This window comes from Crocodylus siamensis, chromosome 4 (genome assembly GCF_052110815.1).
Source record: "Crocodylus siamensis isolate JL-2025a chromosome 4, ASM5211081v1, whole genome shotgun sequence".
Lineage (NCBI taxonomy): Eukaryota > Metazoa > Chordata > Crocodylia > Crocodylidae > Crocodylus > Crocodylus siamensis.
Genome location: NC_143398.1, coordinates 112658382 through 112679407, shown reverse-complemented (window position 1 = coordinate 112679407; position 21026 = coordinate 112658382). Strand labels below are relative to the sequence as shown.

Here is a 21026-nt window from a genome sequence, read left to right as displayed (position 1 = left end):
TCCCTCTATTACATTCAATCTTGCTTAGTTATGCCTTCTTGTGTCCTTCTTGGCCAGGTAAAGACCTCCATTATGACAACATATATCCAGAGTGACACCACCAATAACAGTGGAGTTGTTCTGTTTCTATACCAGGGTCACTGAGATTGGAACTTGTTCTGTGCATATAGGAAGTGCTGATGCCTAGAGCCAAGACCTGCCAGGCAGGTCCAAAAGAACATTTTCTCAAATGTCTAAAAGACTCCTGAGTTCTCTTACCTGGCGTCCTGGCTTCTTAGGATAATAAAGCTGCAAGTTTGGGTCCACAGCCTTAGCCAGTTCCCTCCAGCTACCATACCCTGCACAAAAGAAGGAAGGGACATTAAAACCCACTTTAAAGAAGAGATGGTAGTGATGACAGAGCAGTGCCCCCTCTCTGGTTGGGACTGTACAGGACTGGATGAAAGCGAACTTTTGCCCCCTCCTCCAGACACTTTCAATATGCCAAGTTGGTGATATGGCTACTACTTTGCTCTGAGATCCCAGAAAAGGAGATGCAAGATCAATGGAAAAATTAACATGTGGGGTCTTGCAAACCCATGTGAGATAGGCAGTATTACCTTCATTTCATAGATAGGGAAACCAAAGCATTGAAGGGTCAGGCACATGATGACAATGCTGGGACTAAACTTCCCAGCCTTATTTCTGTGCCACAGAAGAACTAATCCACTTTGAAATGTACAAAGGTCTCCAGGAGCTTATTTCCAAGTGAAGCCCTATTTTTGCTAATATGCCCTTTGTGTTGTACAAAGCCTGTGTCCTTCTTTCAGCACCCTGGGAAAAGGTGGGGTTCTGAGAGTTAATCCCAGCCAGTGTTGCAAAACTCAAAGAGTGTACTTCAAAAATAATCACTAACATGATAATTTGAATAATTTCTGCTCCCACTGGGTTAAGTTCTTCATGAAAATCTCACAAAATCCTGTAAATCATGCCATGGCAAGCTGATGTTTTCAGCTGACAATATGACTGAAGCAAGTAAAAGCCAATAACAATGGCTCCGGGGTTTTTTTTTGCAAGTTAATAACTCTTACTGTTGAAGAAAGCCCCAGGGCAGTGATGATTCCTGGAAGGGCACTCAGCTGTCACAGTTGACTCAGAACATGGTCAACATTTCTCAGTTAACAGTTCAAATGCCTGATATTCAGCTTCCCATGTAACTTCATGAGATACAGGAAAACGACCCAGTCAACTTTAGAGACACCGATTACCTTTCACAATTTTCAGTAAAAAAACCCTGATACATTCCTTGAGCCTGGATTCCATCTTAATTCCCCTACCATAACCCCACTGACTTCATTGGGATTACTCCTAATCTGCACCACGATTAGCAAGAGCAAACAGGCCTTCTTCTCAACCAGTCAGATGATGCTTTTCAACACATGCTACACTTCCTGTCTAACATTTGCTTTGACATCTGCTTATACTCACCTATTAGTTTCTAGTGAAACACTCACGTGTTTCATTATCTGCATTAAAACTAGCATCTGAATTGGCTTCCACGCAGAAGCAGCCATGCTGATAACACTGTGGTAGACCACTATTTGGTAGTGCTGGTTAACATGCTTATACTATGTGATTTTCAGGTTTGCTAAACACCTTGGCTTTGCTTTGGGCAGGGCAACCAGGAAGAGCTAGGGGCCCACACCTGTTGAGTCAGCTGACCGGAAGGGGCAGGCCTGGCTCCTATATAGCTCCCAGGTTGAGACTAGGCAAAGGGAAGGCCCTGCCTGTGACCAAACGAGAAGGAGCTCTGCCCTGAGTGAAGAAAGGGAAAAGCCTGAATGTGCGTGCAGCTGGTGATATGGATGAGAAAGGGAGCACTTGTGGTGTGGCTCAGAGGATGTTTTAGCTGTGAGGCCTGAATTTAAGTTATAACGGAGAGGCTTGTGTTTTGCCGTGTTGTTATACTGGAGAACCGGGTGAGGCTATAAGAGGATGGAGGAGGCCTCATAGGGGAACCACGACAGTGTGGGTGCCCCAGCCCTGAGCAGGGGCAACCAGAAGGCCCCGGAGAGAGTGGACAAGAGAGACAGATGAATGTCCGGTCCATCAGCAAGGCTTGGGGCTGGATACAGGGATGGTTGGAGCCACGCATAGCCCATGAGGCGGGGGTGTACCTGAACACCCATACTGAACACTGGTCTGGCATACCGCGGGAATGCAGTATGTGTATAGCCTCACCCGTGGCTAAGAGGACAAAGGGCAGCCTCCCTGTGATTTGGAAGATCAAAGACGTGGCGGGCGAGATTCTGAGGGTGCTTGAAGCACGCTTGGCATGGGACAGAGAGGGGACCTAGGGGCAGCACGGTTAACCCTAGGACTCCATCCTGCTACAGCGTGGAAGAATTGTCTTTCTCAGAGTTGCTGTACCACCCTCACACAGATCTACAACCATGGGGAATATGCTGGGACTTGTGCAAAATCTACCATGGTCTATCCCAGGGGTTGGCAACATTTTTGGGCAGAGTGCCAAAAACACCCACAACCTCAATTTTTAAGATGTTAGCATACCAGAGGCAGACAGTGGGGGAGCCACAAGGGACCCAATCCTTGTTGTGGCATCACAGTCCCAGCCCTAGCCCCTTCCCTGCCATGTACCCCGAGGCATGTGTACACCTGCCGCCAGCAATGAGCTGGGCTGGGACCATGTGGACCCCAGTGCAGCCACTTGCAGCCTCCTAGCTGCCTGCCATAGACATCCTGGGCTCTGGGCAGGCCACTGCTACCCACCACAGAGCCTGAGCTGCTTGCAGCTGCACCGAGATCTGTGGAGTCCCGCACCGGTTCATTGATGGCAATGGGTGCATGCACACTTCGAGGTGGGTGGCAGGGAAGGGGCCAGGGATGCACTGCCACAATAAGGATCAGGTCTCTCACATCCCCATGCAATCCACCCCGAGGCACATGTGCCAAACAAAACGCTTTCACGTGCCATGCTCTAGCATGTGTGCCAGGGGTTACCTTCTCTGCTCCATCCCTTCCCTTTGGGGACTGTGAATGAGCCAGCCTGCCCTAAAGCAGCTGCAAGATTCCTCCAGATTTTGTTTCATGAGATGGAAGGTATGGGAGTAGTGACCTGTACCCCGGCTCCCAGCATCCCTCAACTCTGTTTTGGGCAAAACTAACCTGCAGGAGCAGCAGCAGGAATTTGTTTTTTAAGTCCCTCAAACTGGGATTTTTTTTTTTTTAACATGTAAAAAAATGCTTTTTTCAAGCATATATGAATCTCCTCCCCTCTGTCCCATGCCATCCCTTGCCCTCTGGGCTCAGCTGCATTTTCTCTCCCCTCTCCTTCACCACTAACACTGTCCCCAACTTCATGTTTCAGGCCAAATTAGTCAAATCAGTTCTAAACTCCATCCACTCAGAAGAGCTCAGTCATTCAGGTCTGTGTGTTACCACCAGCAAGTATCTTACCTCCCAGACTCTTCAGTCTGGGGTTTCAGATACTCCCAAATCCATGGCAGGCATTCTGCATGTACACCCCAAGATCCCTCCTATCTCCATAAAATAAAGTGTGTAATCAAGATCCTCGCATTGGGAAGCTATAGTAGACTCTTGTAGGGGTGCCTACCTGCAGTGCAATGGACAAGTCTCCAACCTCAACTACACAAAAAGGGCTCTCCCTTTCCATGTACAGCAAAACCACCTGAACCAATACTACATCCCCTGCTAGATAAGATGCTGAAATGCTGATAGGATCAGGCAGTTCAATGGACCTCTCTGCCCTCCACTGTTTCTCCATGCCCACACAGGAAGTGCCCAGTGGGCCTTCTGCCAGTTTAGGTCTCTGTGCTTCTTCTGCAGGTCCTTGTGAAAGATTTGTTCCCACATGGCCTGGCAGCTGTCACTATGTAGTAAGTCTACTGGTGATATGGTGTCTCTTGCCCTTACCACCTCCCTTATCTTGCGGTGGATTACCAGGGTTGCTAGAGTAGCATCATGCAGCTTGTATTTCTCTCAAAAGCACTTCAGGATCTCATAAAACCATGGGGAAAACATGATCCATGGGCTCCTGTTAGTCAGTGTGTACACTTGCCAGTGTTGCAGCAACTGCCCTGCAAAATACTTAACAAAGCTGGCTGTTTTAGATTCCCCCTCTGTTGTCAGTTTGCAAACCTGGCTCATGTACTTGGCCCAGAGGAAGAGGAAGATGTCTGGCATTCCTCTGCCTCTGAACCGTGTTGCTTTGTGCAGCTTAGCCCTTGCCACTTTCACCCTTGTGGAGTTCCAAAGGAAAACACACATGGCTCTCTGGATTCTGCAAACAACTTGTTTGGAGGAGGCAGGAGGGGGGAGAAGACTAGAGCAGTGCGTAACAGCATCGGCAGAAGCACCATCTTCATCAGTGCCACCCCCCGCCATTGACAGGCAGTGTGACTGCCATAGCCCCAGTCTCTGTCTGGCCTCAACCCCTGTCTTTTCCCATGCCCTCCACTCCATCAGCTCCTGGCCAAACTCCAAGCTGAGGATCTTTACCCTTTCCAGGGGTGATGGGTCCTCAAGCTTACCTAGTACTAGTCTGGTGCTTTTGTTCACATTGAGCTTGGGCCCTACTGCTGCTCTATATACCTAGGTGTGTTGCAACCCTTTTTCCAGTGATCCTTTATCCCTACATACAATGCTCAGATCATCCATGGATGCAAGGACTCCTGTCTGAGTTGTTATGCTAATGATTCCCTACCAATCACCTGAGCCCCCTCACTGCTCTGAATAAAGTATATTGGAAAGCTTACTGCATGCAGTCCCTCTCAGCACCAACTATTTTTCAAGTCATGGTGAGCCACTACATTGCATGCATTTTTACTTTTTCTTTACTTCCATAGCTGAGACGTATCTTTCCTTCCTATTTCCAATCATTCCTGTTTCTTCACCAGCATTAAATGTCTGGCAAACATCATCAAAGAGGCTAACCAGTTCATTGGGAATCCCTCTCTCACCTCCTCTCTCAGCCTGTTGCATATCATTAGTGTGGCCCTGCCCTTCATGAGGTGGAGCCAACCCAGGTTGCCTTGCACCCCACCTGCATATAATTTTTTGAAGGATCCCAGGACTCATGACAAGAACACCTGGTTTTGAGTGGGGAGGGCTAATTAACATGTGGATCCTTGGTGGGGGGTATCTGGAATACCCATACTAAGCAGTGCTCAGCTCAGCTATGGGGTCACCATGGCTTGAAATGTTGTCGGCTCTGCTGGGGCCCAGCCCAGTGAGCTATATGGTAAACCTGACACTAAGCTAAAAGTATTTTTAGTTGGTATGGTTCAGATCAATCACAGTCCTTGTTGTCTCATGTAAGGTCTTTACATATAGGATCTTAGTCTTTTGTAGGTCAAGATCACTTTAAGCAACCTTGTAGAATTAAGGCTGGAGGCTTGTACAATGTACTTTGGTAGGCTTCCCTATGAAAGTCTGCTATAGCATCCCTCTAGTAGCCCAATGGGAGGATCTTGGCTATACACTTTATTTTTGTGGTAATGGGGGATATTTTTCTGGCTTGCTCTTTTGGCTAAGGGCAAACAACACTTGGGGGCATACCTGCTATGGATTTGAGAGCATCTGAAGTCCCAAGATGAAGAGTCTGGGAGGAAGGATACTTCCCAGTGGTAGCACCACACAGAATTGAGCTATTGAGCTTTGCTCAGTTAATAGAATTTGGAACTGATTTGGCTAATTTGACCCTTGCCAAGATACAGGACCTCCAGCCCAGGAGATGCACAGTCCCACCAGGGGAAATGCCCTGCTGGACCTGGTCCTGGTCCTGGCCACAGGTGACGACCTGGTGCGAGGACTCCAGGTTCTTGACCACCTGGGTGACAGTGATCATCGCTTGCTGGAATTCACCATCCAGCGCACGGTGTCAAGGGCCTGCAGCAAAGCAGTAGCCCTTGACTTCAAGAGGGTTAACTTCAATGAGTTGAGGAGATTGGTAGGAGAGGCACTGGGGTCCTGGAGAGTAGGGAAACTGGGTGCCTAAGATGAGTGTTTGTTCCTTAGGGAGACGATACTCAGAGCCCAAGGGGTGACAATCTCAGTGAGAATCAAAGGGGGCAAGAGTGCTCAAAAGCCCCCTGGCTCACCAACAGCATTCAGGAATGCCCGATTGCCAAAAAGTAGGCATATGCCCAGTGGAAGGGAGGGGCTATCACCAAAAAGGAGCATACCTCCATCACTCTGGTGTGTAGGGGGGCTGTTAGGAAAGCTAAGGCAGATACGGAACTAGGGCTAGCAACAACAAACAGTCTTTTTTTAAATATATAGGGAGTATGAAGAAGGCACCAGGTAATGTGGGGCCCCTGCAGGATACGCCAGTCAATCTGGTGGTTGCACCAGGGGAAAAAGCAGACCTTTTTAACAAGGTCATCATTTCCAAATGTGCTCCTCACTTCCATGTGTTCAGAGAGCAGGGTCTAACAGTAGGGGTCTATAGGGGGAGGTAGAGGGCAAGAGTGCTACATCACCTCCCAGATTTATTTTCTGCTGTAGCAGTAGGAAGGGAACAAATTCATGGACAGCTTCTGGAAAATAGATTCTATACCTGGAAAATTATAACCAATGTATATATTTTCCATATATAAAATTTAATTATTGGGGAGGGATCTCTTATATTCAAATAAATATTGTAAACTCAAGGTTTAATTGGAAAGGGCTCAGATGTTCTAATGGTGGTGCATCTAGAATGGGTCTCTACTGGAAACAGCATATCAGATTAGGTGATCAGTGCTCTAAGCCAGTGAGACAATTTATCTGTTTGCTTTATCAAGTTCCTGAGCAAACCTAGCACCAAGTCCCCAAATGCATACAAGCAGCTGGCTGAGAGTGAATGCCAGCTGCCAGCGTCTTACCGACACTGGGTGAAGGAAGCCAATTCATGGTGCCATGCAAATATTTGCATAACACTTATATTAACCAAACAAGAAAAATGGACACAAAGCAATCAGACAGAGATTTCCTGTTTGCACAATCTGTATTCTATGGCTGCAGTCATTGAGAAAAGGCTGAAAAGTAAATCTGAAACAATCCCCCCTCCTTGGATAAAGGTCTAGGCCTTTCCCTTGGTTTTCCAGTTTCACCTCCAAAGGACCTTTTTCCCCTGAGAATTTCCCAGTACAGCCAGAAAAATACACAGATGCTTTTCCTGTATTCCCTGTTGCCTCCTGGAGAAACAGGAGGAGGAACCTATGGTGGGTGGGACGAGGATATTACATTTTCAAAGACAGAATGGTGGAGTAAAAAGAGGAAGGGTCCATTGATAGTGGTAGCATTCAGACAGGAGATGTACCCCGTCCAGCTAGCTCAAGGAATAGAATATCTACCTGATGTGACGCCATTCTATTCATATCATGGAGTGCCTCCAGGGGGATGCTTGCTTGGGACCACAATGAACTTGTCTAGTCTTTGTGACTGCCCTGCTAAGCCAGTCCAGATGTGATTTCTAGAGGAGGGAGAGAGCTTGGCTTGTTCCCACTCTGAGACTCAAGCCTCTTTGTCTCTCACCTTCCTTTGGTACTCTGCAGCCCTGACACCCAGTTCCATTCCTCAGAGAGAAGCTTTCATTTCCTGGGGAGACTGCATGCAACCTGAAGTTCCAAGCAGGAGGGGGACTGCTCCATATCTCCCAATCATCTCTGATCTTCACTGCCACTTATTTGCATCTTTACAGACCTTCATTTTGCATATTGGCTTCTATCCCACCCAGGAATAAACCACATAAAGCACATAACCCTCAGCAGACTCTCCCTATGCCTGAAGAAAGGTATTTGTGTCTCTGAAAGTTTGTGAAGAACAATTTTTCCAACTACTTAGTGGTCTAATAAAAGGTGTCACATTTACCCAAAGAACCTCACCTATCCACTTCAACAAAGGCATTTACTGGGGCAAAAGCCACTCAGCCACAGGTTCTCTGCCCCCTCCCTATAGTTAAGCAGTTTTTCAGTCCCCATTCCAGGCCACACATTCCAGAGCGCCTCCCCCCTCCCCGCCTGGGTTGCCCAGCTGGTCCCTGAATCCAGACCCCTCATACTGTCCCTTCAAGGAGCTAACACCCTGCTTGTTCACAGTTATGCTTATCTGTGTCTTTTCCTTTTGAAGTCTCTTGGGCATCTCTGCCAAAGGATAAGCACCAAGCCCACCTAAGCTACGTTTGTCCTATTCTGCACTTAAGCTATCCTGGCACTTAGCAGGGACCCTATTAACACTTCTTTCCCCATGTGCTAGCATTCTAGGTAAACTGAGTCACATAACTGTGTTCTTGTTGTTATAATGTTAAGAGAAATATTGCAATAAACCCCATAGTCAGTCACAACCCATCACATGCTGCAGGATCTAGGTACCATTTTCTGCATGTGGACCAAGAAGAAATCTATGGCTGTGTTCACTGCTTTGTCTCATGAATTTCAGAGCAAGATGGTATGCGTCAGTCTCACAGCTACTCTGTAAAGATTTACAAATACTGTGAGCTGGCCTAGTACCTAACATGTTTTCTGTATGCCCCCAGTTAAATTAGCAAGAGTCTGTCTGGAAATGTCAGGGGAAAACAACCGAGAAAGATTGCCTCTTCTCAGCAATACCAGGGATCTATTAGCTCTTGGGATTCTGTCTCTGTCCCGAGCCATGTTACAAAATTGATTTTGACTAAGACCGGGAAAGGCCTGAAAGTACACATACTCCCTGCCACATGTACACAGAATGGTAATAGGATTTACAGAATCCTTTCGTCTGTGTTCAAAACAGGCCTGAAACTATCTGCAAGATATCCAAACAGCCTAAGTTCCCCTCATCTTTTAGGTAGCACAGACAGGTATAGAATCATAGAGAAGTAGGGCTGGAAGAGACCTTTAGAGGTCATTTAGTCTAACCCCCTGCCTGTCAGGCAGGATCATCCCTATCCAAATCATCCCATGTTGAGTCTTTGTTGTTTTCTTCCCTTTTAAGAAGGCTGAGTCACCCAATACCCCCAAAAGGAAGAGCCACAAGTGCCCAAACGCAGTCAAACCTTAGTCCTGAAGGATTAAGTAAACATACCTGATATGCAAGGTACAGTCAATTAAAGCCCAGTCTAGGAGAGGGAAATTTGCATAATTTCACCCCAGAAGAGGTGAGGCTTGAGACCTGACATGTGAAGGGGTGCTCTCACCAGGAAGGAAAGAGATGCAGCTAGTCCTGTAAGTGTGACAGGTGGCTTGTGCCTTTGCTACCCCTTGCAGGAGTAACCCACAACCAGAGTACAGATCTTGGACTCCCACCACAGTGTGAAGTCCTCTTGGTTGTAGCAGCAGCCAGCTGAGTTCTTGGTCCTTTGGCTCCCTCTTTTAGTTCCAAATGTCCCAGGTTTAGTCCCCAGGTGGTTGGTCATTCCCAAGCAAGTTCTGACTTCTCAGGAGGAAAATGGACCTTGGTCAATTCTTACTCCCTGTCAGCTCCATGCCAGCTTTAGGGAATGCCTAGTGGGGCACTGCTTAGTGGGGTACATATCAAAGAAACCTACAACTGGGAAGTTAGTCGGTTACTTGCCCTTTGAGGGCAGGGAGGAAGAAGCAGAGTTGTATGTGTACTGCCAACATGAACTGATGTACATGCAAAGTTCCCACCACATTTATTCAGTCATATATGCCAAATACATGCTAAATATTTCACTGCTCACATTCAGCCACAAGCTAGAGATAGGTGGGTGAGAACACTTAAAGGTCTTGAAAGATCAATATGTACCCTAGAGCACCTGGTGCTTTAATTATCTGAATATTTACTCTGCTCTCTTATCCTGTAATTAATGTTAGCTTCTATCATAAGCAGTGCACCTGGGGATGCCAATCAGGCTCTAAGACAGAAGCAGAGAGGGAGCAATTTGGGGCTTTCCTTTCTCACTGCAGGGGCTGCATATTGCCCACTGATGGGAAGGCACTCCATGCCCTGAGTGCTTGCAAGATCAGGCCCTCAATGTTTCAAACACTGGGTGGTACCCTGAGTGGATACTTGGGACTAGCACAGCCAAGTCATAGGTGCTAGTGTTAGTACAGTTAGTACCTAGTACACTGGCATGGGTGTGGCTCAGATGTCTGATTGGCAACATAGGCAGCAGAAGCCCCTGTGACTGGCCTTACTTCTCTATGTTGAAGGGTGGCAGGGCTAGGTTTGTTACAAGAAGGAGGAAGTAAAGAGAATGAAAAGAGAAAGGGGAGAGAGACAGAGAGAAAAAAACATACAAAAGAAAAAGCAAGTGAAGAGGAGCAGATGTCTCTGGAATGGAGTCATCTTGTTGGAACAAGGAGACCTGCCCCTTCAAGGGCCAGCCAGTCCACAGCCAGCCTTGGTTCAGTTTGGCAGAATGGGGGCAGTAGTACCCTATAAAGGCAGTGAGAGGCTCCTACAACAGATTTGAGGCAGGAGCATTGAATGGAAGGAGCCTCTGGAGCAGCTGCAAGACCTTCCAGAGCTGGAGAAACAGGTTGGCTGATTCACATACAGGCCTGCAGCAACTTATGCTTGTTCTCTCTCATGTTCAGCAGCAGCCCTGGTACTTCCATTGGACGTGCCACTGGAGATAGTGACAAGCCAGGAGCATAGGGCCACCATTATGACTAGTAAATACTCACGTAAGGATCTAGGGATGGAACTGGATCCTATACCTGGTCCTATCTGGTATCTACCTGGCAAAAGGAACAGACAAGACGATGAATAAATGCCCCTTTCATTGGTGTCACTGGTGAGGTGGAAGGGGGTAGACAGGGAAGCTGTTAAATAAATTGCTGAGGTTTCTCAAGCCCTTGTACTTCAAACCAGGGCTGCATGTGTAACAACTAAATGTTGCATTGGGAGACACTACTTCCAAGCCAGCAGGCACTATTCACCAGCTGATCCGTGTCACCCTTCAGACACAGGAATCAAGTTGAATGTTGGGGAGGAGGGGAAATAAAGGAGATGCATATTGGATAGAAGTCCATTGGGATATGGAGGTAGTCCTCGAGCCAATGAGTCAAAAAGAAAGGGGAGAATAAAAAGAACCAGGACAACAAAATGGCATAGGAGAAAACAAGCTGCCACTTTCCATCCATGGATCTGGTCAGGGCCATGACCTCACTCTCAAAGGCATGACTGTTCTTGTTCTCAGGATAAACCAGTCAACAGGGAAGTGGCAGGATCAGCAAACATGAGACAGCGGGCTCCGTTCAACAGCTATTACCGCACCAGGACAATACATTGTAAACTCTCCTAAAGAACAAACAATTCAACAGCCAGGGACACTTGCACATGGGGAGCTATCAGGCTTCAGGTTAGGAACATGAGAGGAGCTGCCATCTCTGTTCTAGCCCATTGTCTCATCTCTGGCACCTGATGTTTCAATTAGACACATAACGCACCTGGCCAATTGTGCAAAAGGCAAATCCCAGAACCCCTCAGAAGATCAGCTTTCGCTCAGAAGGATGAGATCTGATTCTCCTTGTGTTGTTACCACAGCTTGCATAGCTACGAGCATTAGCAACACCCATAAATTATCCACCCCTTTTGTAACACTATATTCTTTGACTCAACAGCTTTCAGTAGAAAGTAGAAGTAGCTTTCAGTGCTTAGTCTGTTTCTTCACTGTATATTTCAGGAGGGGGTTTCTGTCTTCATTGCTATTCCTTGAGCAAGAGTATTCCAACATTGCTCCACCACAGATTTTAACCCTCTCTTTGACAGTCTCACCTCTTCAGTCATTTCACTGAGACCCTTTCCACACTGTTGCAACAATTCAACCTTCCCCTGGCCTCCCAATGAGTATCACACAGAACAACGGAAGGTTACATGGAGTGTAATGTGCTGAGGCCTTATTTCCACTGCTATTATAGCCATCTTAGGGAATCCAGGCATAATGAGGATTTGTCCTAACCATCTTACAACATGCTGCATGCGCCTGTAGACTTGAATAAAATGTCATAGCCAAATTACCCTGAGGGTGATAACATAGCTCCCTGTGTACAGAATCAAGTCACAGGCAATAACAGGTGTAAGTGCTTAACATGGTCGTAATTGTAGCGTGAGCAAGGGCAGAGAAAGGAAATAATACAACAGGGAGGAAATGAGGGATGAGAAGGATTATAGGAAGAAAGCTAGCGAGACTGCAAACTTGGCCCAGACTGTCACCATTCCAGGGTGCTTACACGATGCATAAGGTGATTCCAGTTTGATGGCTCCTCATGGACCTCAGAAATTGAAGTCTTTCATACTCCCTGAACCACAAAGCACTGGTATCAGTTAGTTCTATGGGAAACAAATAAGTTCTCAATGAAGTGCTCCTGTACTGTGCACCCACTTGGCATTGAGAAAGCATTCTTGTTGAAATGCTGTCGTCAAACCTAAATGATGTGGGGGCATTTTCTTTCTGTAACATTCCCAGCTGAATGCCCAAGCTGGGTCAGTGTGATGCATTAAAAATAATGTCACCAGGTACATAGGAAAAAGCAGGCCCAGCAAGCCTCCAGTGGCTGCTTGGAACTGTGCTTTGTTGAGGGTGACAGAGGAGTTCATTTCAGTAGAAGAGGATTCTAATTTCAGCATTATACGCTGTCTTTCTCACACACCTGCACTAGCATGCCCTGGAGAATGTTCTGACCTAACCTTATGCCTGAGGAAGAAGACACACTGGCCCTCTTTTATATTACACATAGCAAACCTGCATCTGCTATTACCCAGAACCTGAATCCACCTTCTCATAAGCAGAGGTATGGTGGGATAATAAAGAAAAGACAATGCGATTCCTGGCTATGAGCAGCAGCTGAAAGGTTAGGTCAGGAGCAGGCAACCTGTGGCACGAGTGCCACAAGCATCACAGGCATCTATATGTGTGGCACACATCAAATCAGCGAGGAGGCAGGCAGCACAGGAGCAGATGGGGCAGGAAGAGGAAGGTAGAGCAGAAGATGAGGCAGGGAAAATGGGGCAGGAAGCAGAAAACAGAGCAGGAAATCAGGAAGGGAGCACAGAGTAGGGACCAGAAAGCAGAGCAACAGATCAGGCAGAGGAAGAGTATAGGAAAAGCACTTGGAAAGCTTGTGGAGCTAATTTGTGATGGCCAGGCAAAAAAGCTAGCTCCCACTGGAGAAAGGGAAGGAGTGGCTTTCAACAAAAAGGGGACCATAAATACTATGTAAAAAAGTGATTCTCAAAGGGTGTGCCGGGACATTCTGGTGTGCTATGAGAGTTGCAGAAGTGTGCCATGAAAAATGGGGTGGATCCCCACGAACTGGAACCAGCCTGCAGTGAGTCAAGTATGCTGCCAATCCAGAAAAAAAGGTGCCCCAGGTATCAAAAGTATGGGAAACACTGATGTAAAATATCACTCCCCTGGGGAGATGGGTGCATAATAGATTATATTTGATTAAAAAAAAAAAAAATCAGTTAATAAAATTATGGGCATAAACAGAATAAGGTCCAGGCCCCCAGGTCAGGATCAGGATGAAACTTGCTAGTCATGACATAGTTGTAAAATAAAACATAGTTATAAAATAACAATAAGATTTGTTGAGCCAATCATGAAGAAAGCAGTACAAATCTTCCCACTTATGGTTTGCACAGGGTTCTGCAAACTCACTCGCTGGTCTGGCTACCCACAAGTCACAAATTGTACTTTGCATTTGTGCAAACAAGAATCCCTGTCTACGTCCTTTGTTACTTCTGAACTTGCAGGACCCTTCTGTTGTCAACACAACCACAGTCTTCCTGAAATCAGCGCAGGGACTGCACTCTGTAATAAGTGTGAACAAATTCCACGCCCCACCTCTCCCCAGCCAAAAAAGTAAAAGCAAACAATAGGCATGCAATATCAGGGTTGGATTCCAGATAGGATCTCACTGTTGTTAATATGTAACCAGAAAGAAAGGATCCAATTGTAGAAGAGAGGAAGAAATGCCCATGCAGTAGTTAGGGCTCTGTCATTAGCTACTATGGGACATGGGGAGTTGTTACTTCCTTCTTTGCTACAAAAATTCTGTGCAACCCTGGGCAAATCACTTAATCTCTTTGTGCCTCAGTTCCCTATCTGTAAAATGTGCCCTGCCTTAGAAGAAATGCATCCCTTACAGGGGTAAATAAATGATTATTCAAGTTAATAATTATGTGGTGCCTAGATATGATAGTACTTAAGACAGACAGACAGCATCCAGGTTGAGCACCAAAGTCAGTCTTTGCTAGAAAAAACAATCATTCCACAAATATTCAGACTGGGATTTCCAAAAGGAGGCAGGGTTCTGAATACAGCCACAGACCCCCTGTTAGAGAATAACTCCCTTAGGCTCCTTTGAGAATTCTAGGTTAGAAACAAACATTTCCTTTGAGCTGATGCAGGGTGATGGAAGTCAAACACTGGAATAGGAGGCAGAATGTGAGGAGTGCAAGAGAGAGTTCTGCGAGGGATGGCGGAGCTGAGTCAGGTGCGTATGAGCAGCTTTTAGCAAGGAGGAAAGTGGTGAGAGAAATCTGTTGAATTGCTCTCACTCTTCCTTGCTACCTGCCATATTTTCCAGATAAAACATGATTCAGTAGCGGGCAAGGAAGAAATAAAAACACTCTGGGACTTTAAGACTATGATTTTGGTACAACATTTTTTCATATAGTTCACTTCACCTATTAATATCTTGATCATACTAGCACAGTTATTTTAATTGTACAAGACTATGGCTAAGCACAGCTGTTCATCTTTTTTTTTTTTTTTTTTACAGAAAGATTGAAGACTGTCTCTGCAGTTACTATTGTGCTTCTTGTTTAAACAAAATTTTGTGCACAGTGATGCTGACGTCTTTGGTTCTGCCTGTCCTCTCATAAGACATCTTTTCAAGAAGAAAACAATCTCTTGTAGTCTAAGGGACAGTGCTGGAAAGAGATCCTTAGGTCTCACTAAAACTAAGCCAGGTTAAGCATTTCACATTTGGAAACCGTGTTGATGAAGCAACAAATGTGGCTTTTGCCAACAAATTATATTCAAGGGAGGGAAATACATTTAAAAAAATACACGTAGGGACAATTTTCCTACAGATTTAAACAAAAGGGGGGTTTTTTTACCAATGCATTTTCAGTTTGATAGTAAGATTATGCCCAGCTGGCAACATCACTCAACTTGCTGTTTCACATGATTGGATTTCTGGTTTTCCATAAACGGTAGGCGTTCCTAAAGAATACACGGTTCCTAAAGAAACCAGAGTAGAGTTGCACTGTACTAAGCTAACTAAATCAGAGGTACAAAAGCTTTTGTAAGCAACAGTTTACTACGAAGGGACTTCATACTTCATGACTTCAGATTAATATGGCTAACTACCTCTCCCTCTCCTCATGGTTCTCAAAGCAAAAGCTTTTATTGCTAAAACGTCTTAAGCTAAAAACAGATATTAGATTTCTTTAGAGACAAAACCTTTCATTCTTGGGTAAAAACAACCCGCAGGTTTATCCCAGGTCTGACTGTCCTGGGTTCCCACTCGTATCAAAAAAGGCATTGGACAACAGTTTACATTGTTGTCAAGCCCTCATGATCGAGGGTGATCACTCCTGTGGGTCAAGTAAAAGGTTGTAAATGAGTCCGCTGATGACTAAGAAAAATCAATCCTAGAGCCACAGACTCTCTGGCAAATGTCACAGGTGATGGTTTTAGGTGATGGTGTGGCTTTAGACCACAGATTTCTCAGTCTTGTTTCCTTTCCTTCTGTTTTTGTCATTTTTTTGTCTCCAGGGCAAGATGGTTTTCCTCAAAGTAAGACATACCTTCTTGCAAGGCATCGCCAGATAGCCTTGTCCCAAGCTAGTTTTTCCTAATTTATGGCGTCAATACCACACTTCTTAATGTTCACCTTGAGGGTGTCCTTGAAGTGTTTCCTCTGGCCCCCGCGTGTCCTTTGTTCTTGGCTGAGTGGGAATATAGCAGTTGTTTTTGTAAATGTACATCAGACACGCACACACAAAGCCCTCTCCACTGCAGCTGATGTTGAATACTTAACGTTTCCATACTGGTGGTGTTAGTGTCAGTGAGGACACCGGCATTTGTGCGATGATCCTCCTACCTTATGTCAAGGGTCTTCTGGAGGTAGTGTTAGGGTGACCACCTTTTAAGAATGGAAAGGCGGCAAAGTCCACCTCCTCCCCTCCAGTGGCACGGCCAGAGCAGAGCAAAGCCGAGCCAAGCTGAGCCGAGCCCACAGGGGGGCAGGGGTGGATGCAGGCTACCCATTGGGGGCTTGGGCCTCCTGCCCTGCTGCCTTCTCCCTGGGAGCTTTGTTCAAGTCTCAGTGTCATGATCATTGAACACATGATGATTCAGTCTTTTGAAGGCAAAGCTGGCACATGAGATCCTATACTGGATCTCCTCATCCACGTTGACTTTTGAGAGTTGGCTGCTGAGATATGCAAAGTGTTCAACATTCTCCAGTTCCTGTCCATCACTGAGGATCTTTGCTGGGGGAGTTGACAGGTCCCAAGCAGGCTGGTAAAGCATGTTTGTTTTTCCGATGTTAAGGGTCAGCCCCAGGCACCAGTATGCTTGAGAGAAGCAATTAAGGGCCATTTTTAGGTCGTCTTCTGTATGTGTAATGACAGTACAATCATTGGCATACTGAAGTTCCACAATCAAGGCCAAAGTAACTTTGATTTGTGCACAGAGGTGGGAGAGACTGAAAAGGTTCCTGTTCATCCTGTACTCAGTGCCAGTGCCATGTGGCAGACAGTCATGGATGAGCATCTTGAAGACTACAAGAAAGATGGAAAACACAACTGGTGCAATCACACTGCCCTGCTTGATGACAGTTTGAATCACAAAGGGGTCCATACTGGAGCCACTGCTTAGGATGGAGGCAGTCATCTGGTCATGAAAGAGTCTTAGGATGATGATAAATTTACTTAGGCATCCAAACTTTGATAACCTTTGATAAGGTTAGCAGAGTCAAAGGCTTTGGTCAAATCAACAAAGGCCATATACAGTTCCTGGTATTGTTCTTAGATCATCTGCAGATGCGTCCTTGACCTGATGAAGGGTAATTGTACCCAAAAACTTGCAAAGAAGAATTTTTCCAACGATCTGAGTTGGCCTAATAAAATATATCAGATTTACCCAAAGACCCTTGTCTGCCTATGTCCTTAGACCAACATGGCTACAACCAACATGGCTGGTATTGTTCTCAGTATTTTCCCTAGAGTTGCTGGGCCACAAAGATCATGTCCATAGTACTTCTCCATGGTCTGAAGCCACATTGTTTGAATGGCAATTAATTCAAATTAACCTGTTTGTCCTCCTTGGACAAAGTGTGTTCTCAGTACTCCATAGGTGCTTAAAGTGGGACAATTGGTTTGTATAGCTTTAGAATCTCCGAATAAAAGGCTTTCTCCCGGAAGGAATCCAATGTACAAACCTACTGTGCTGGGTTTTTGGTTGTAGCCATGTTAGTCTAAGGACACAGGCAGGGCAAGGTTCTTTGAGTAGATGTGATATCTTTCATTAGACCAACTGAGTAGTTGGAAAAAAGTTTTTAGCAAGCTTTCGGGTGTAGTCACCCTGTTTTCCTGATCTCCACTACTTTTTTTCACTGACAGCCCCTTTTCCACCCTGTATACTAGTGCTGTAATGTCTCCCTTTAGCCTTGTATTCCCCTGCTCTCTTCCCCCTCTCTTTACTTTACCTTTTGTCTTCTTATTTTCTACCTATTTATATTCTCACTGACACCCTGCCACACATTTAGCTTCTCTCACCATTTGGCCCTGGCTCCGTAGCAAAATGCATGGGTGGAAGCCTGTTGTGTCCCTATGAGACCTGGGACCCCCAGGACCTCCCAACAGGACCCCCAGGTCCCCTGACGACCCCCAGCCTGCCGAAGGTAAGTGGGGCCTCGTGAACAGAGCGTGCAAACAGGCGTGTTTCTAGGCTTGACATGTGAGTGCACACGGGGGCTCATGCAAGAGGGTGGGCAGAAGGGGCCCAAGGTCGTAAGCAGCAAGTCTCATGGGAGCGGTTGGTACAGTAGTAGCCAAAATACTACCAGTGCAATGGTGGGTAGGACACGTCGTACCCCGAAGTTCCCCACTGCAGCTGGATCTCTCCCCTCTGGTACTTCTAAGGCCTCCATCCAGACGGAACCCATGGTTCCAGCCTCCATTCAGAGTGGTAATAAGATGATGGAGAATAGGTTTAGGTTAGAGATCAGAAGGCAACTTTTTATAGTTAGGGTTGCCAAAATCTGGAACCAACTTCCCAGGGAAGTGGTCCTCGTCCCTACCTTGGGCAAATTCAAGAAGAGGTTGGATGATCACCTGTCTGGGGTCTTGTGAACCCAGCATTCATTCCTGCCTGTGGCAGGGGGTCAGGCTAAATGATCTGTTTAGGTCCCTCCTGACCCTAGCTACTATGAAACTATGAAAGCCCCTGGCTTTTGGCTGTGGGGCTTCCTGGCACGACTCTAGGCATATGGGATGAGGAGCATTGCAACCTCCCCTTGTGAGGTTTGCTCTGTATTGGAGTCTCTGGAATCACAAATAGTGGAGCTCCAGACTGCGATGCAGAGGCTGCATGCCATCAGGGATGGTGAACAGGAGACTGACTCCTACTGCCAGGCCTTTCATCCCAGGAAAGAAGAAGGAAGACCCAGGTTGCCTGCCAGGACCAGTGAGGCCAAGAGGCACTCCCATAGTGTCCAGCCAGGGGGCTGGAAAAAGGTAGTCTCTGGCCCTAAGTCTCACTGTACCAGGGTCACCAGCCCCTTGGATCTCTGTAACAGGTACAAACCTCTTGCAGCACCAGTGGAGACTGCAGAGCTGCCAACTACTGCTAGTGAGGAAGAAACACGACCAAGTATCATACCTAAGATGAAATGCAGAGTGGTCATTGTGGATGACTCCCTCCTGAGGGGAACAGAGGGAGTGATCTGTCACCCTGACCCCTTAGCTCAGGAGGTCTGCTGCCTCCTGGGAGCTTGTATCCGGGATGTGGCTGAGAGGATCTCAAAAATTATCCACCCCTCCGACCACTACCCTATGCTCCTTATCCACATGGGCAAAAATGACTTGGCTCAGAGAAATCCCAGCAGGGTCATGGGAGTGGGGCTTAGGGGGTTGGGGGCACAGGTGTTTTTTTCCTTGATCCTCCCGGTTATGGGTCACAGGCAGAGGAGGGAGAGACAAATCGAGGCAGTAAACAGAAGACTGCAACACTGGTGTCACCATGAAGGCTTCGGCTTCTATGACCACAGTCCACTCCTCGGAGAGAAAGGCAGTGGTCTGTTGGGAGGAGATGGCTTCCACCTCATTCCACTAGGGAAGAAGCTCTTCTCAGCCAGAATGGCTGACCTGCTTAACCAGGCTTTAAACTAAGCTCATCAGGGGATGGACAGACAACCACCAGAGCAAACTCGCCAAGCATCAACTAGAAAACCAGCAAGTTAGGAAGTTCAAGGGAACCCACTCCTACCCCAGCCCAGGAACAGAGCTTCTCCATGAGTACAAGAAAGCCTAGTGCCTCCAACAGCACACTTACCTGCCTGTACACTAATGCTAGGAGTTTGAGGAATAAACAGGAGGAACTGGTCCTTCTGCTAAACAAAACGACCCTATGATCTCATAAGGATCACGGACTCCTCCTATGACTGGACTACTGGTATAAATGGCTATAACCTGTACAGGAGAGACCATGCTGAAAAAAGGGGTGGGGGTGTAGCTCTCTCTGTGAAGGAGAGCTACACATCCCTACAAGCTGAGATTGGCACCCAAGGAGGACGACTGGAGATCCTCTGCGTTAGAATACAAGGAGAACATAGTGAAAGGTATACAATGGTAGGAGTCTACTACAGACCTCCAAACCAGGAACAAGTGCTTGATCAAGAATTTGCCAGGGAACTGGCCAAGGCTGCACGCTCTTGGTGCATGTTCATCATGTGAGACTTCAACTACCCAGATATCTAATGGGATGAGCACTCAGCCAAATCCGATTGGTCACAAAGCTTCCTTACATATGTGGATAAGCTCTACCTGTCTCAAGAAGATTATGGGTTAACAAGAGGCAAGGCACTGCTGGACCTGGTATTGGCCAATGGGGATGATTTAATCATCGGCCTAAGGATTGAAGGGAAGCTGGGTGACAGTGACCATGAGCTGATCACTTTCACCATCCATCGCAAAGCTGGCAAGTCAGCCAGCAATGCAGTAGTTCTTGACTTTAGAAAAGCTGACTTTCATAAGCTCAGGATACTTGTTCTTGAGGATCTGAGAGGCCATGATTTCACAGAGAGGGGAGTTTAGGATGAATGGTTGCTCCTTAAGGAAATGATCCTAAATGCAAAAGGGAAGACCATTCCAGCCCATAGGAACGGTGGTAAAAGGGCTCAACAACCCCCTTGGCTCAACAGGAGCTCATGGATCTCCTACATCTAAAAAGAGAGGTGTATAAAGGATGGAAGACAGGAAACACCACTAAGGAGGAGTAAACTGTACTGGCCCACACCTGCAGGGAGTGAACTAGAAAAGACAAGGCTGCAACTGAACTCCATCTGGCTACATGAATCAAGGACAATAAAAAAATCCTTCTTCAGATATGTGGGGAGTCTAAAGAAAAACAAAGGCAACACTGAATCACTGCTAAACCAGCTGGGGCAGCTGACTACTGACACCCATGAAAAAGTTAATTGGCTTAATGAAGATCATTTTTTTCACCAGCCCAAAGGGACCACCCTGCCTAACATGATGCAGGATGACCAGGGTGAGGATAAATATATGCCCACCGTTGATGTGGATCTTGTGAGGGGGCATCTTGACAGGCCTTCATAAATTAGCTGGTCCAGATAGGTTGCACCCAAGAGTGCTAAAGTAACTGGCAGACACCATAGCACAGCCTTTGGCAAGGATATTCGAGAACTTGTGGCACTCGGGTGAAGTACCTGAAGATTGGAAGAGGGCCAGTGTGGTGCCCATCTTCAAGAAAAGAAGAAAAGAAGACCCGGGAAACTACAGGCTAATCAGTTTGACCTTAATCCCCGGGAAGATTTTGG

General features: G+C 46.6%; 1 protein-coding gene across 5 annotated transcripts in view; it reads right to left on the bottom strand.

Annotated features, from left to right (window-relative positions):
- B4GALNT3 (beta-1,4-N-acetyl-galactosaminyltransferase 3) overlaps positions 1 to 21026 on the bottom strand; it is a 120843-nt gene that overhangs the window by 42829 nt on the left and 56988 nt on the right. For all 5 annotated transcript variants that reach the window (XR_016441861.1, XM_090043398.1, XM_090043399.1 and 2 more), the window contains exon 2: positions 259 to 338. Coding sequence is in view for 4 of the 5 variants with exons in the window: in XM_090043398.1 (XP_089899524.1) it covers positions 259 to 338 (80 nt within the window). In the remaining variant the exon portion in view is untranslated. The remainder of the gene's footprint in view (positions 1 to 258; positions 339 to 21026) is intronic.